General features: G+C 37.3%; 1 protein-coding gene across 1 annotated transcript in view; it reads left to right on the top strand.

The window, feature by feature from the left end:
* LRBA (LPS responsive beige-like anchor protein) overlaps nt 1-15600 on the top strand; it is a 419175-nt gene that overhangs the window by 84295 nt on the left and 319280 nt on the right. Inside the window, exons 25-30 of the mRNA XM_075090413.1 lie at nt 2-155; nt 561-741; nt 2033-2160; nt 2520-2627; nt 5199-5370; nt 6023-6461. Of these exons, the coding sequence (XP_074946514.1) occupies nt 2-155; nt 561-741; nt 2033-2160; nt 2520-2627; nt 5199-5370; nt 6023-6461 (1182 nt within the window). The remainder of the gene's footprint in view (nt 1; nt 156-560; nt 742-2032; nt 2161-2519; nt 2628-5198; nt 5371-6022; nt 6462-15600) is intronic.

Consider the following 15600-nt stretch of genomic DNA (forward strand, 5'->3'; position numbering starts at 1 on the left):
GCCATTCTACAAAAACTGTGATGGACTTTGTGAACAGCAGTGACAATGTCATATTTGTGCACAACACAATTCACCTCATCTCTCAAGTGATGGACAACATGATCATGGCTTGTGGTGGTATTTTGCCATTGCTTTCTGCTGCCACATCTGCTACTGTAAGAAATTTTTTTCTTTTTAAAATTTATCTCTTGTGGGAGGATGCTGTTCTTTATGCAGTGTATTAACTATTCTGTCTGTCCTTTTGGGAAACAGGAATGTGTGCGGGATATTTCCACAAGCATCTCTTCCCTGCCTTTGCTACCTCCATGCTTTCCCTAAGATAAATAGGGTGCCTGTCCTCTTTGCCTGAAGACAAAAAGAAGTCGCCTAGCTTCATTGTCCCACAGTGGTCTGGAATGGGATTAAATCCCAATACTAATGATTGTTCCTAGAATATGACTAATTACTACTTTTTAATGTGACTGAAAATGGACTTCCAGCATATATTTTTCTTCATTTAAGTTGTAGGAGTATCACCTTTGTGAAGAACTAAACATTGCTTTCAATTTTTCTCTGTGTAGCATGAATTGGAGAATATTGAGCCAACTCAAGGACTTTCAGTAGAAGCATCTTTAACATTTCTCCAGAGATTAATCAACCTTGTAGATGTGCTAATTTTTGCAAGCTCTCTTGGTTTCACTGAAATTGAGTCTGAGAAAAATATGTCTTCTGGAGGAATTCTGCGACAATGTCTTCGTCTAGGTAAGCAAATAAAACCACTAAATGAGCATAGGAGCTTGCTGTTACTAAATAGTTAGCAACTGTTAGGTTTTTTTTTTTTCCCTGTCCTTTTTTTTCTTAAATCAAGATTAAATTTAGTCAAAGAGGCATTGGTATCTTTTACTGTTTTACTGTTACTTTATTCTGCAATGCATATAGAAGGGGTTCTTTTACTCTTTAAAAAGTTTAAATAAAATAAGCTATTAAGTTTTGTAGCCTGACTGTTACGGATGCATGTTTTTACTTTATCCGTGAAGATATTTCTTTTGCCAAAGTTCCCCAAATAGTCAAGGCTGAGAATATAGTAGCTTTAAGAAAAAGAAATCTTGTACTATATACAAAACCAAGAACCTTTACAATACGTTGAAAAGAGGTTTAAATCTTGAGGTCAGTAGATGAAGGTATGGTGAAAACTAGAGAAGTGAATTTCTAAAGAGTAGGGTTCAAATTGGGCAGAGTTGTATCCAGTGTTATAGTATGTTTGCATCAAATTGGATTGAAAGAAAGTTGTCATTACCTAACAAAGTGATGACTCTTCTGGAAATGAGAACATACAAGATCATAACTGGGTTCAGTTAGTTAATGCAGGAGGAGAGTATTCATGCTAGTTGCATGCTGTAAGACTTTTTGTGATGAAAAGTTTAATTTGCATGAGTGCCAGAGCAGCTCAGAGCCTCAACAGTAACTAGCCTTCCTCTCCCTTTCTAGGCAATTAAAACTTTGTGCAGGTAGAACAAGATTTATGGGATGCAAACAGGTATAGAGGTGGGGTTAGTTCTTTTTTCCTTGGAAAATAATATTAGAAGATGAAACAGGTACAATTGTGAAGCTAAAAAAATAAATCCTGTAACTTCAGAATATTTGGTCCAAGAGTAACAGAGCACTGTGAAGCAACCTTTGTTGTTTGTTTCGCTAGTGTATCACTTGTCTTTCTTCCTTGCTAGTCTGTGAAATTTAGCTGTCTTCTCCCTCCCTGCCCCATGGTTGTATGCATGGTAAAATTTCAATGGGCGATGCTAACTTACTCACTTGGAAGTATCCATTAGATATAGCATACATGTTCTAATAGTTTAGTATTAACTATTAGTCATAATTTATTAAAGATTTTTGAGCATTGTTCTGCAACTATTTAAAATTTATGGAAGCAAAATATTCTCTTACTGATGTACTTCAACATTTTAAGTGATAAACAGAAATGTATGATATATCTCTGTAAGGGACACGAACCGTACTATTTCCCGGAGTAATTCTTAACATTTCTTTTCCCTTCAAGTATGTGCCATAGCAGTAAGGAATTGCTTGGAGTGTCAGCAGCATGCACAGATGAAGCCTATTGGAGACATTGGGAAGAACCAAAAAGCACTGCAGGGTTTTGTAGGAACAGGAAAGTCTGCAGCAAAGGCAAGTATAAGACACATTCAGCAACACAAAAGTCAATAATTATTACTCTGTAGAGAGGGATAAGTTTTTAAATTTATACCTGCAACACTGAGACTTTCATAGAGCTGAAGGGCACGAACACTGGAAATCCTGAAGTAGTGAATTTAACACTTACATATTTAACCTTCCACAGTGAAATAAATCTGTCACAAGAATTTGGCAGATATTTTTTTTGTTGAAGATGAAATGCATATCTGATCTTTGTGCTCTGGTTATGACAATATGATGTACAGTGGATGATTGTACATGCTTAAAGATTCTTGGCTGAATGCTTTTAAAAACAGAATCTGAAACAATTGCTTTTTTTTTTTTGTGAGTAGAGTCCTGTGGACATTGTGACTGGTGGTATTTCTCCAATACGAGACCATGACAGACTTTTGCAGGATATGGATATTAATCGACTTCGAGCAGTAGTGTTCAGAGATATAGTAAGTTACAAATAATGTTGTTTTCTTTGTAGCTAGATTTCTGCATATATCTGTTTGCTGAACACTTGCTATGTATTACGCAGTTTGGGTACACTGAGTTTGCAAAAATAGAATACTGCTCACAGTAGTTAGGAACACATAGTACTCTGCAGCTGTTGTAGTGTTTGTGATTGGAAAGAGGGAGAGGTGAAAATCACTGCCTGCCGATCAGGCTTTTTGGTATGTTCCTAAGAGCTGATTCTCTGGAATTCTGCCTACTGTATATTAAATATGTTATGTTTAGTACAAATATATGCTTTCACATGCTGTCCATAGACAAACTGTTTATGTAGACTATGTATCATAAAGATGCTTATGTATACCTTTTGAAAAATGATTATCTTTCTAGCTAATTAGAAATTAGAGGTCATCTCTAATTCCTTTACTTCCCCTCAGAGGAAACAATTCGTGTGCATGTGCCGTAAATATATGCATATGTTTTTTAGTCTTGAATTGACTAAAAATATCTTATCCCTATGTCAGCAACTTTGTAGCTGATATTGAGGAAATAGAGATTGATTGCTTAAAAAAAAACCCCTCTGTAAGCAAATACAGCGGCTATAATGGTTATGAGTCATTGGTGGCCACGAGCTTGGACATTAGAACTTAGTTTTCAATAATTGCACTATTTAGCAAGTATAATGATTTACACAGTGACTTTTGTTCTATCCAGAATAGTGAAGGACCTTTGGTTTTTATCTTTAGAGCAATTATTGATTGAAACAACCTTCTTTCAACCCCTACTTCAGTATCAGTATGCAAAAGAGTAACAGGAAGTGAATCTTCCATACTTGCGGCAACTAAAATAATCCTAATGATGCAGTCTTCAAAATCAAGCGCATTTTGTGTACTCATTTTTTTTCTTCAAAATAAAACCAATATACACACACAGCCTCTGCCTTTTTTTTTTTTTGCATATCTAATCCAACCAGGTTTTCTGTTTAACAAATAAACATAAAATGATGCAACAACTCTGCTTTTTGGCTACTGTGTTGAGCTGTGGCGAAGAAGTAGACTTTAAAAGATCTGTTTTGGAATAGTTTTTATCTGAGCTGCTATACTTGTGTATATATATTTTATGTTTGATTTGCGTGCAGTTTCTTACATTGTGTTCCGCACATAGAATTGTGATTGGCATGATTTAACGAGTGTGGGAGGAGCTCAGGTGGATTCCACTTAACCACCAGTAGTAGTACTTCCAGTAGTATATGAACTTTATTTCAAGGAGTTCTACAAACACAGCAAAAAAAAATAAGGAAGGGGTAGCGCTAATTCACTGGATCACAACTGTATTAAGTACAAGAGGAAATTGTCTTGCAAAAATTCATCTAGCAAGAAAATTCTTTATACTCCTTACCGTCGTTGGGGACTTCTATCAGTCTCGCACTGTGCTTGCCAGATGCTAATCTGTTATTAGCTTACTTTCTGTCTTTTCCTATGAAAGCTGAGGATTTAGGTCGAGCTGAAGGGAATATAGGTTGTTTCTTCAGTGTAACAGGTAGGATCCAGTGATGTTATTTTGTTCTTAATAGAGAACAACTCATAAGCTTCTCCCAGTATAGCTTATTAAAGTACTCTTCATGGAATGTGGGGCTTCAATAGGCACTACAGTCATGATAAAATTAGCTTTATAGTTTAACTTACTTTCCTGAACTGCTCAGACGGAAAAATTGAGTGCTACCCGAGCCCTTATGTAAATGAGGGGGGAAAAAGCCAAAGCCCAAACACCCTTTCTCTTACTGACTGGTCAGTGAGGATCCAAACAGTCAGTTCTCCTGTGATCCCAAAGTGTACAAAGCTTTTCTTCCTTTGACAGACAAAGGGAACAGGCTTAGGCTAAATTATAATGTCTAGTCAGATCTGGGACATGGCTCTTTCTTCTGTTTCACTAGGAGTGACTGAGTACTCTGGGGAGGTACCTGGCATAGTTCATATTAAGATCTGTTTTTAAGATTTTCTTAAAATCTCTTCTTAAAGTTACAGCTGTGATGCAAATGCATATTTTCCAATTCTTGTTTAAATTGTACATAGCAGAGTACATCCATCTGGACAATCTGATGATGAAATAAAACCTGGTTCTGGAATTTGTTCAACTTCCTTCATCAATATGTAATAGTTTGTAAATGCTTTTACAGTTTTGTTGAGTATGCTTGCCTCGTTGTACTTCACAACAAATACTGTTAATATCTTGGCACATTTGAGGAAATGTAATAGAGGAAACACCTGTAAATAAATAAAGGGGACCTAGTCCCTGCACTAATTTGAAGCGTGTAGTCAAAACACACCACCTTAGTCAAAGCTGTCATATTTATAAATGAAAAATGAAAGGCCTAATGCTACTTGAATACAATTGCTGTATTCCCTAGCTTTATAGGCGAGACAAACTGTGACTAGAGAATATTGTTCTTCCATTGTTGACATATCAGCTTACTCTAGGTCTGTTTATGGTAGCGCTGGGCATACTTTGCAGAAAAATAAACATGCTGCTGAAATTGTAATGGAAAAATCTGTGTGTGTGTCCCTTTTTTACAGGAGGATAGTAAACAGGCCCAGTTTTTGGCTTTGGCTGTTGTATATTTTATTTCTGTGCTCATGGTTTCGAAATACAGAGATATATTGGAACCCCAGAATGAAAGACAACCACCAAACCATAGCCAGTCATTCAAGGAATCAGAGAATGAAAATAATGAAACTCCAGCTACAGGTGAACCGTTAATTATTTTGCCAAATGAAATAATGTGGCTTATGCATCTTAAAGTCCTGTAGAAGTCCATGTGAGATTGTGTAGAAATATGCACATTGTAACCACTTAAATAAACAACATTACAGTATTCAATTTGCCTCAGTATTTGTGTGTATCTTTTTCTGATCTGAGAAGAACCTAATCGGTAGGTTGATTTTGCTGTGTAGAGGTGGTTAAACTCACTGAAGCAGCCAAGTATTCACGAATGCTTGTTGCAGAAATATTGCTGGTTTGCATAAGGTTAAGTATGCATAAGCATAGACTGGCAGCTTTTTGTTTCCACTATGAGACTTTTTCTCCTATTCTTCTTTAGGGCAATCAATTAATTTTCATTCTTTGACTGTTGAGTCAATATCTTCTATTACCTTGTCTCAATTTTCATATGTTATAACTTTTCAGGCTTCTCAGAAGTTAGAAGGAAATTTTTCTGTTCTAAGTTTCCTATTAAATACTTGTAGATAGTATTAAATCTGTAGATAGGCGAGAGGAAATACTTATAGCTGTGTTATTTCACTTGTCACCTCTTGGTGTTACTTCTTTAGGAGCAATGTGGTGAATGCAGTTCTTTCTAATAATGAGCTTAAAATGTGTTTTCTGTGTTTGGTATGAACAGATGTGGAAAACCCATCTGCTGCTCTCGGCACTTCAGCCTCCACTGAAGATTCAGAAAGTACAGCATCTGTACGAAGAAGGGATTCTGGTCTTGGGGAGGAACCAGCTTCAGGGCAAACAAACAATTCTGATAGTGTTGCTGAAGCAGGACCTCTGAATGTCAGCGCAGGTCCAGATGCAATCAGTGAAGTACTGTGCACACTCTCATTAGAAGTAAATAAGTCTCAGGAGGGCAGAAATGAGACAGCAACTGAGGATAGTAAGCCTGTGACTTCTATGCCAGCTGCAAAAAATGTCAATGTAAAGGACATCCTGAGAAGCTTGGTAAGCACACCAGCTGATGGAACTGCAGTGGACACTGCTCTTCTGGCACCAGCCTTCCTTGGAGCTCTTGGCGATGGAGCTGCTGAGCAGCCTGTACAATTCCATTCCTTTGACAGGTAACGTAACTTCTAAAATATTTGGGCTATTTAATCTTGCTTAAGATATCTGTAAGGAAAAGAAAAATTCACATTTCAGTTCACCAGATCTCATGTACAGTGTTATCTAGTACATAATATAATCAAAATGCTTTGATTTACAAGCAGAACCTTTGACTACAAAGGCCACTGACATCACGTAGTTTCATCATGAGGGTACACTCTGCAATTCATGGGATGCTATGTTATGCTACAAAAGACTGTGGAAATGAAAAATGACTGGTGATTGGCTTATACTTGAAGCCAGCACCTCTTAATAAGAGTTACCTCTTCTGTCTCCATACATGTTGCAGCTCAGAAGCAATATGGTAAGAGGGCTAATAAATTGCCTAGAAATGACTGCAAGAGTAAAGAAAAGATTTAGGGTGTAAGCTGGTCTTTTGTCTCTCCTGTTCCTAACTGCAGCACTTGCAGATGAGTGCTGTTGTACTGTGCATATCTAGTCAGTTTTAAAGGACTTGGAATAAAATGGACGTTAAACAACTTAATGCGTCAGTGTGTAGCTTAGCTTATGTATTGATCACAAAGCTGTGTCTAGTTTCTGTTACTGTGGGCCTGCAAAAGAATACTGGTTTTATAATAGTTACAAATGGATCAAAACCAATGGACTAATCTTCTAGGTGCCCTTCTACCTATAGAATGCTCCCATATTCACTTTTACCTCTCTGGGATTCCCCAAAACAACAAAGAACAAGAGAAAGAATCCCATAACACTTGCACTCCTGCCTCTAGAAAAACTTTTGCCATATCCAGAAATCCTGCAGTCAATCTGGTGCAAGGGGATCCCTTGTTACCACACCAGTATCTGATCCTCTGCTTATTCCTGAACTTCCTCTGGCTCTGATGTCTTTGTAGTCTGTGGCTGCTTTGCTTAAACTAGCGAACTCAGACGACCCAAGAAAGGAGGGCTGCTCTGCCAGGGGTATGGATGCAGCTATCACAGGTCTTCTCAGCTCAGATTGCCGTGTCACTAACGGGGGAATGGGTCACTAACGGGGGTCGTGGTTGTCTGGCTAGATTAGACACAGATGGTGTATGCTAGCCTTTGGCTCCCTTGCTTTTGTCTCAAAGAAAATACTGTGTTCTGCTTGTGATGCTAAACAGGAGGACTTGTTTTGGGAGCAGTAGGAGGATGGAGGCAGAGGGGGAAAGCTGGGAAAAGAGTGATGCTGAATTAGAACTTGTCACGCCTCTCTCCCTGCCGCTGCCCAGCTGCTTTTAGCACTTCCCCGTTGAGGCCTATCATTGCTCTTTACAGCAAGTAGGCAGTTGATGTGAAATAGCATAATGTTTTAGTTTGTGACTAATGTTTTTCCTCAGGAAATTCTTATTGTTCGTTGCTGAGTGGTAGATATTTGAACCACAAAATAACATCTGTCTGGAGATCTGGTACAGAAGTGCATGTTGCATTTAGGAATTATTTTTTAGCTACTGCTAAAACTGAAGATTTGCACTGCCTGTGCAAATCTGGTCTGAATTGGTGTAAAGCAGGTTAACTAGACAGGACGTAATTGGGCACTTTCAGTCCTGATATCTGACCTAGGAAGATTTCACCTACAAAACCCTCTTATCAGAGGGAACTGTGTGATTTAATTTGATAACATGTACAGTAACGAAATACTGGGCATTGGTAGCAGCCCTTCAGTCACTTGCAACTCTGTGTTCTTTTTTCTGTATAATTACAAAGTCACTCAAATATATATATAAAAAACTTAAATTGCAATGTGTTTTGTATAGCAAGTCACTGAAAAGTTGAACTACTTGCTCTTTTGCCCTTTTACTTTTCCAGTGCTGCACTGTCCCAGATAGAATCTGCTCTCCTTTTCCCACCTCCGAAGTGTCAGCCACTTTTGTAACCATAGCTCTCAACTTTCTCTCACTTAACCTTGAGACATAATTACTATATCAGACACTGAAAGGAAGCTAGCCTGGTGAAGGAATATATACAAAGGAGTGAAAGGGGTGCGTGGACTGAAGCAGTAGACAGCACCATGCTTATGAATAGAAGAGCAGGGGACAAGGGGTTTTGTAGGGGTTTGTGTAGCTATCTGGACTGCTCCACAGTGCTAACTTGCAGGTATTAGTTTCCTATGACTTTTTGTGTTTAGTGGGTGGGGCTAAATATGTGAGGAAAAAGTCATTAACTAGTATAAAATATTTCAGCAGTTGCATGTGACCTTGGTATGTCAGCAGCTCTGTGTTTCTAGGTGGCTTAATTTTTTATTTCCTTCGTTTTGTGGGTATGTCAGGTAGACAAAAGTGTACTTAATGATGTAGAAGTCTTACCTCTAGTCAATTGTCATCTGGTAGTGACATGCAATATCTTGCATCTATGGTAAATATGTCGGTCTATGATAAGGCATTTTGCTAACTAGATAAACCAGTTAATCAGAAAGGCAGAATAACTGTGTATATGAGAGATTTATATTTAAAATTATATAGACAGGAAAGTTTCCTGACCACTTGAAGGTGTCTGTATCTTCATATAGTGCGACTCTGCTTAAAATAGAAGATTAAGCTCTGAAATGACACCTAGTGACAGCAGCGGGAAGGAATTGTACCAAGGAAAGAAAAACCTGTTTACAAGAAACAGTAATAGAGTTGGAAATAGTAGCTCTTATCTCTGGGGTAGACAAAAATACTGAGGTACATTGGGAAAGTTTGGAAAAACAGTTTTTGGGGTGTTCTCTTATTTTCTGTGTCTGGTTTCCATTTAATATATTTTTTTGCTGACAAACACAAGTTCTGTGAGTTAACTTTCTTTTTGCCTTTTAAAGACACTTTGTTAAAAGTTGTTCCTATGTAGCAGTTTACCAGTGGGGTATCTCTGGGAATTTCAAAGCATCTCTCTGATCCTGCATTTATCTCAGGAATGCTGTGTCAGAAATCAAAACTCTCCTCATATCTTAAGGATTATCAACTTCCCAGCCATAGCTGGAGAGTATACAGTAACAGCTATGTGAGTGAAACCTTACTGAAAGGCTGCCAGGTTGCAAGCCTTTGCAAACAACTAGGTGTATGTGTTCGTTCCCATGCCAAAAATCTTCCTCTTATCTTAAGTGAAGATGCAATCTTGTGATTAGTGGGTGCCAGGGGTTTATCATGATAAAGTTCAAGGCTTGCATTAGCTTTTTCCCAAGATCCATAGGGACATGAATTAATGTTCCTATTTCAGTGTGTCCTAGAACAGCAGTTTTCTTATTTAGTAGTAATCTTGTAGAAAAAAAAAAAGGGGGGGTGGGGGGTGGGGAGGAGGCTAATGCAAGCAAATGTAAATAAAACAGAAATCAAAATAACCAAAGCTTAGGATAAAAAAAGGGAGATGATGTTTCTCTTCAGTTAGTCTAATAAAACCCATAACCTAGCACTTGCCACTTTTACTGTGCAATTTGAAATAAAACCTTGGTCTCTCCTGGCTTCTGCTCATTGTGGAAACTTCAATAATCATGTCACTATAGGAAGCTGATGCTGAGGGTTCAGAGAATATAGGCTCTACAAATCATGGTCTTGTACCATAGAGCTTAAATCTGCAGCAAAGCTGTAACTTACAGAACAGATAGGTTAATAAGCTTGTTTATCTTTTTGGAACATCGTCTATAAGCTGCTTAGTTTGGCTCAGCCTGTGTTTACCCATTTGTTAGGCAGTGGTGTGCATGTGCCTTTGTAATGGCTGGTTGTGGTATTTCAGTTAAATTCAATCAAAGTCCTTTTTTATATGGAATGAGTACATTTTAGACTTCATAGATTTGGGCCTCAAATGTAAGAAGAATAATCTCATCGTTGACAAGATTAAGTCTACCAGGCACAGGTAGAGACAGGATATGGGAATGGGAGATCTGTAGATCAAGGCACCTATGCTGTGATGAGAAGCACGGCTCCTTTGGCTCACCAATAATTTGTAGTCTGCAGGGGCTGAAGAGGCAAACCATTTGAAGTCATCTTCCTGCCAAACTGATTTTGAAGTTCTCTTACAGAATTGATTGTATTCTTTCTGTCATCTCTTCTTTCTGACTCCGCCTTGCCCTGGATCTCTCATGGTTTTGAGAGTCTCTTATTCTTCCTTTATCCTTGGTATTTCGAGGGGGACGTAAGAGAATGGGTATTATCTACAGACAGCAGAGCCCATAGAATGACACTGTCATGGCAGGCTGCTTTCCTGGTTCACAAAATAGAAATAAAAATAAGTCTCTGATCCTCTTTATTTGTCTTTTGCTCGTTGCATAGGAGCCCTGCAATGGGCTTGGTTCTGGTAGCCTGGAACAAGACTAACTTCTTTTGGTTTTGAATTAAACCCATTATCCCATAGGGAAACAGGCAAAGTCTCACCTGTGTTGCTGTTCAGTGCTAAAAAAATGGAATGCTACAAATAAAATCTGTATAAATTCCTGTATGTCAAGAGGAATTAGAGCTCATGTAAGTATTTTTAAATTATAGTGAGGTCATCAGTTTGGCCTGGCCCATGTTGTATTAGGAATATTTGACTCTCACCCAAGGAAAATTTGTAACTTGAAATGTATTTCAAATTAATTACAGACTTGCCAACTTCAAAAAAATACTTAGGAAAATATACTCAAAATTCAGGAGTTATTTATAGATATTTTGTATCTTTATATTGAAATGGAAGAATCAGTGATCTGACACTAAGAAAGCTTTCAATAAGTAAATCTTTATACTATTTGGCAGAATAGATCATTATTGTGTAAGCCTTTGTCTGTGATGGAAGTCAGCATTCAGCTCAGTAGTCTGTGCTCATTCAGCAGTGAATAATTGTCTGCAACACGATGGCTTCCTACAATTCAGCATAATTGGGACTAATAACACACTGACCTTCTGGCTAAGATGTATTTATGGTGCCTAGTTCTCACTATGCCTGACCTGCGTGTGTCAGTTTACATGCTGTAAATTCCTACTTTAAACCTTAAATATTTGATTTTAAATTAAAAAAGGCAAACACCTAATATAGGTGTGTACACGAGGCAATTCAACTATAGTTTTTACCGTAGTGCTTTAGGTCTGCTCGCAATACACCTTAAGAATATTTTTTGTGCAATTTTCCTAGTTTATTTCTCCTGTACCTGAATATTATGACAATGGCTGTTACAATATAAAAATGCAACCCAAAAGTATATAGAATTCATTGAAATGGTGTGATAGTGTGAATGTTAAGGAGTAAAATGTATTGATGGTTTTCTTCCATGTGACATGTCTCTACCCGTGTGTGGGGTTGCTTAATGTATGTTGTTATTCTGATGAAATTAATGCATGATTACAGATGGTTTTAAAAATATATTAATTTTGTAGATCTAAGGAAATATAAGGCCACTATTGATGAATATTTTATTCACATGTGTAGCAATATTTAACTTTTTAAGAAATGCTTATCAATTTATCAACAAAAAGGGAGTCTTACCTGTGTACTCTTGGAAAGCAAGTACCCTATTACTTGAGAGAAGTAGAAAGCACATTAATTTTTAAGCCACTTCTATGACTAATTTGTCTGATTTAATAATATGATAAACGCTCCATGTTTTCTGCATAGTTTATTTACTACAATATTTAATCTTGGTTTTCTACTGTCTCATACATTCTTTCTGCCAGTTGCATTCATTTTACTTATATTAGCATTTAAATAATCTTTTTAGAGAAGAATTCAAAGGAACTTTGATGGTTAATGGCAAATATTTCTGTTTAACACAATTGCATTTCCATGTAAATATTCAGAGAAAATTTCGTAGTACTACACAAAGAAGGAAAAATGTAGGCATTTCAGAACGTAAACAAACAAACATGACTGATGTTTATGCTTCAAATATCTTGATTTGCTTTCCATTGTGTGGTAAATATGAATCTTGTATGTGACTCTGAGCCATACTTTCATACCTTGAAGAAGGCCTGGAAATGGAAGGTCCTAAAACAAATCCTGCAACTGTAACATTGGTCGTTTCAATGGTGCATTGAAAGGGAAGACATACGTAGTAGTAAACATTGCCTTACAAATAATGTAGCAATGTGTAGCTGTAACATAATTATGTTAAGATACTTTGATATTATGTTTCATTGTTCTTGAACTATTTTAAGGATTATTTTTTTTTTAATCAGGAGGTCATGGCAATGACCAGAAGACAGAAAGTACATTCAGGGTTTGGGATTTCTTTACATCACAGATTTGGACAATATCCAGTGCTTCATTTGGCTGTGTGCTTCAGGTTGACACAGCTGTCAGGAGAAAGGACTTTCTTTCCTCACCAGAATTACTGTTTATTTTATTTAGGCTGGAAAAATCGGAATCTTTTCAGTTGACTGTTGAAGATAACTATCTAAAATAAATTCTGTTCAGAACTAGTCTGAGGTTAGAGAACAGCTTTATGGTGAGTTGTTCAAAGCCTCTGTTTTCTTCCAAGGTTCAGATTTTTTATGTGGAGCAGCAATTTCTCCAGCCCCTATACTGTTGCCTCTTATCTTGCTGAATAGTTACGGAGCACAGCAGAACTCTGGCTGTGGTGCATCATGAACACCAGTCCTTAAGCAAGCTTGTAACAGAGGGGACCAAGATCTAACATAAGCTATAAATATAGGAATTATCATAGAATTTATGAAGTAGAATTTAAAAAAAAAAATTTAAAGTTTTTCTAGCTAAAAGCTAAAACTTCTTTTTCAGTGGATAGGATGAACAACCTAAGTTTCTCGGAAAACTTTCAGAGTCAGTATCTCTTGCTCAAAGCATGTGGTGACTGTGTCTGGAATACACATGTGCACACCCATGTGTACAGTTTAAAAGGCAGCATACGTTCTTCTGTATTTCGAAGTCTGAAACCTGTACTCATTCATTTTTATTTCTTGAATCAAAGCAAAGGGAATGATGATGGGTAATTTAAAAAAAATAATAATAATAAAAAAGCCTGCTAACAGCTCTACTTTGCAGCCCTGTACTAGTGCCATATTCCTGGTGCTAGTAATCAGAGTATCTTCCTTAAAGTGAATGCCATTGCTAGATACTGAAAATTATAATGGAAGTATTAGAATATAATTCCCTTTTTAAATACTTTGTGGAACATAAGTTGCTGAAGATGAGAGTAGCAGCTGAACTTGTATTCCAAAGCTTCTACAGATTTAAAGGTGAGAAGTTACACAAAAGATCTTAAAAGGCAGAAGGGACTCTTGTGGTCATTAACTGCTGTCTGTTGCAGCCCAGGGGCGGGAAGTCTAATTCCTTTTCTTGAATGCACCTCTCCTTGAGTAGCTATAGGGAGTCTGGCAACTTGCTCAAAGTACTCCCTCAGTGCAACTACCCTTAAGCACGCTGAAGGTCAGTAGAAGTTTACAGGAAGGAATGATAATATATAGTGTTGTGTCAGAAACAGCACAGAAGATGGAATACTGTTGTACCTGAGATTTCTTTTGTCTCCAGTCATTGTCAGCTGCAGACGAGCCGTGTTAAGGTAACAGCTCCATCTGCACACAGGCTTCCTTGCTCCCATGCAGTTCCAGGGCTGTTACTTGCCCTGTGAGGAGCTTCTTGTAGTAATGCTAAAAATTACTCCTGTTCTAAAATTCCTTCTTGACCCTTCCAGCATGTTCATTTCTGAATTTTTATCTGGAAGGGGAAGTTCTAATATATAAAATTAGTTGAAGTTCAACCACTTATGTATAATTTTTTTTTTTAAGGTGCAGGTCTAGCTTGCCCTGTATGACTTAAAATACGACCTTTTTTGTAGTTCCTGGGGCTCTTAGTAGAGTCAGAGAGTAGGAACAGTAGTGTTCATAGGCATTCAGAGGACACAGCTGTTCTGATTTGCTATTTTGAGAGAATTCTCATTGACTTTAAGCCCTGGAAACAGAAAACTTCTGTAAGATTTGTTTTTACCCTCAAGGTAATTTGGTGTTTTCCAATTTAAAATTAATTATGTTAATTATATGTTTTGAACAGACACTACCTGTATGTACACAATTGCCATCTACATGTGCACCAAAATTTGTTACTAAACATTCCCCTATATTGTCTTGCATCCAACATAACTGTGTGTGTATTAGTTAGCAAGCAAATGGATAAGTGTTTCTGTAACTTAGTGGGTGTGCAAAGAAATATTTCCAGCTCGTGCACTGAGATATCACAGAGTCCACATGAACAGGCACGTATTTGTAATATGTCTGTACGATTTGGGTTTAATATTATTGAGCAGTATTTCTTGAATTGGATACCTATAAAAAGTAGTAAAAGAACTTAAAATCTGTAAAGGAATACACGTGGGCTTCAGTGCTGGATCATGAATGTTGGAGAAATGTCCAAAAGTTTACTATGTGTGGGTGCATGTTGTACCCAGTAATCTTGTATTAATTTCCCAGCCCCTTCCAGGTATTTGAATGTGTGTTATAGAGTAGTAGTAACAGTTTCTGGACAATGAATGTCACAGAATCTTGAGCAAAAGATCCCCTTCTTATACCTGGGTGATGCAAAGTTAATTGGTAACATGGCTATAATTTAGAAGACAGTCTAAATATATGAATTGTTTTCTAGTGCATTGTTCATGTTTCAGGGAAACTGGCATGAACATATGAGCAAAATTCATGGTTTAGGCACAATATCTTGACTTGGGGCTCAGGTGTTGTTGCTTCTATTTTTTTAGTGTATAGTTAACATTAGCAGTCACCCTTATAATGATATGACACGTACTGCCTCCAAGTATGGTGCCTGCCTACTCCTGCCATTAAGAAGGGTTGATTTAATCAGTAATGTGGTCTAGCTTCTGTGACATTCTTTGGACTGAAGAAGGGAACCAAATACAGTCCTCTTTTCCCATTCTAGCAAGAACTATTTTAGAAATATTTGACAGAACTACTTTGGTTGTTATCACACCTGAATTTGGGTCAAGTTTCTAAGTTACTTTATTTAGAAAAATTAATACTTTAAAGCTATTAAGGGAATACTTTCAGTGTGTAGTTATAGTACTGTCAACAAAAGATGTGATTAAATAAATTGAATGTTGAAGACTTTCGGCTTACGGTTAACACCAGGTAATTAAAAGTAAGCGCTGCTGTGGGAGTGCATTATATATCAGCTGTACTCTTTACCTCATTAGCTGGGTTTTTGCATGTTTATGGA

Source organism: Phalacrocorax aristotelis, chromosome 4, assembly GCF_949628215.1.
Source record: "Phalacrocorax aristotelis chromosome 4, bGulAri2.1, whole genome shotgun sequence".
Classification (NCBI taxonomy): domain Eukaryota; kingdom Metazoa; phylum Chordata; class Aves; order Suliformes; family Phalacrocoracidae; genus Phalacrocorax; species Phalacrocorax aristotelis.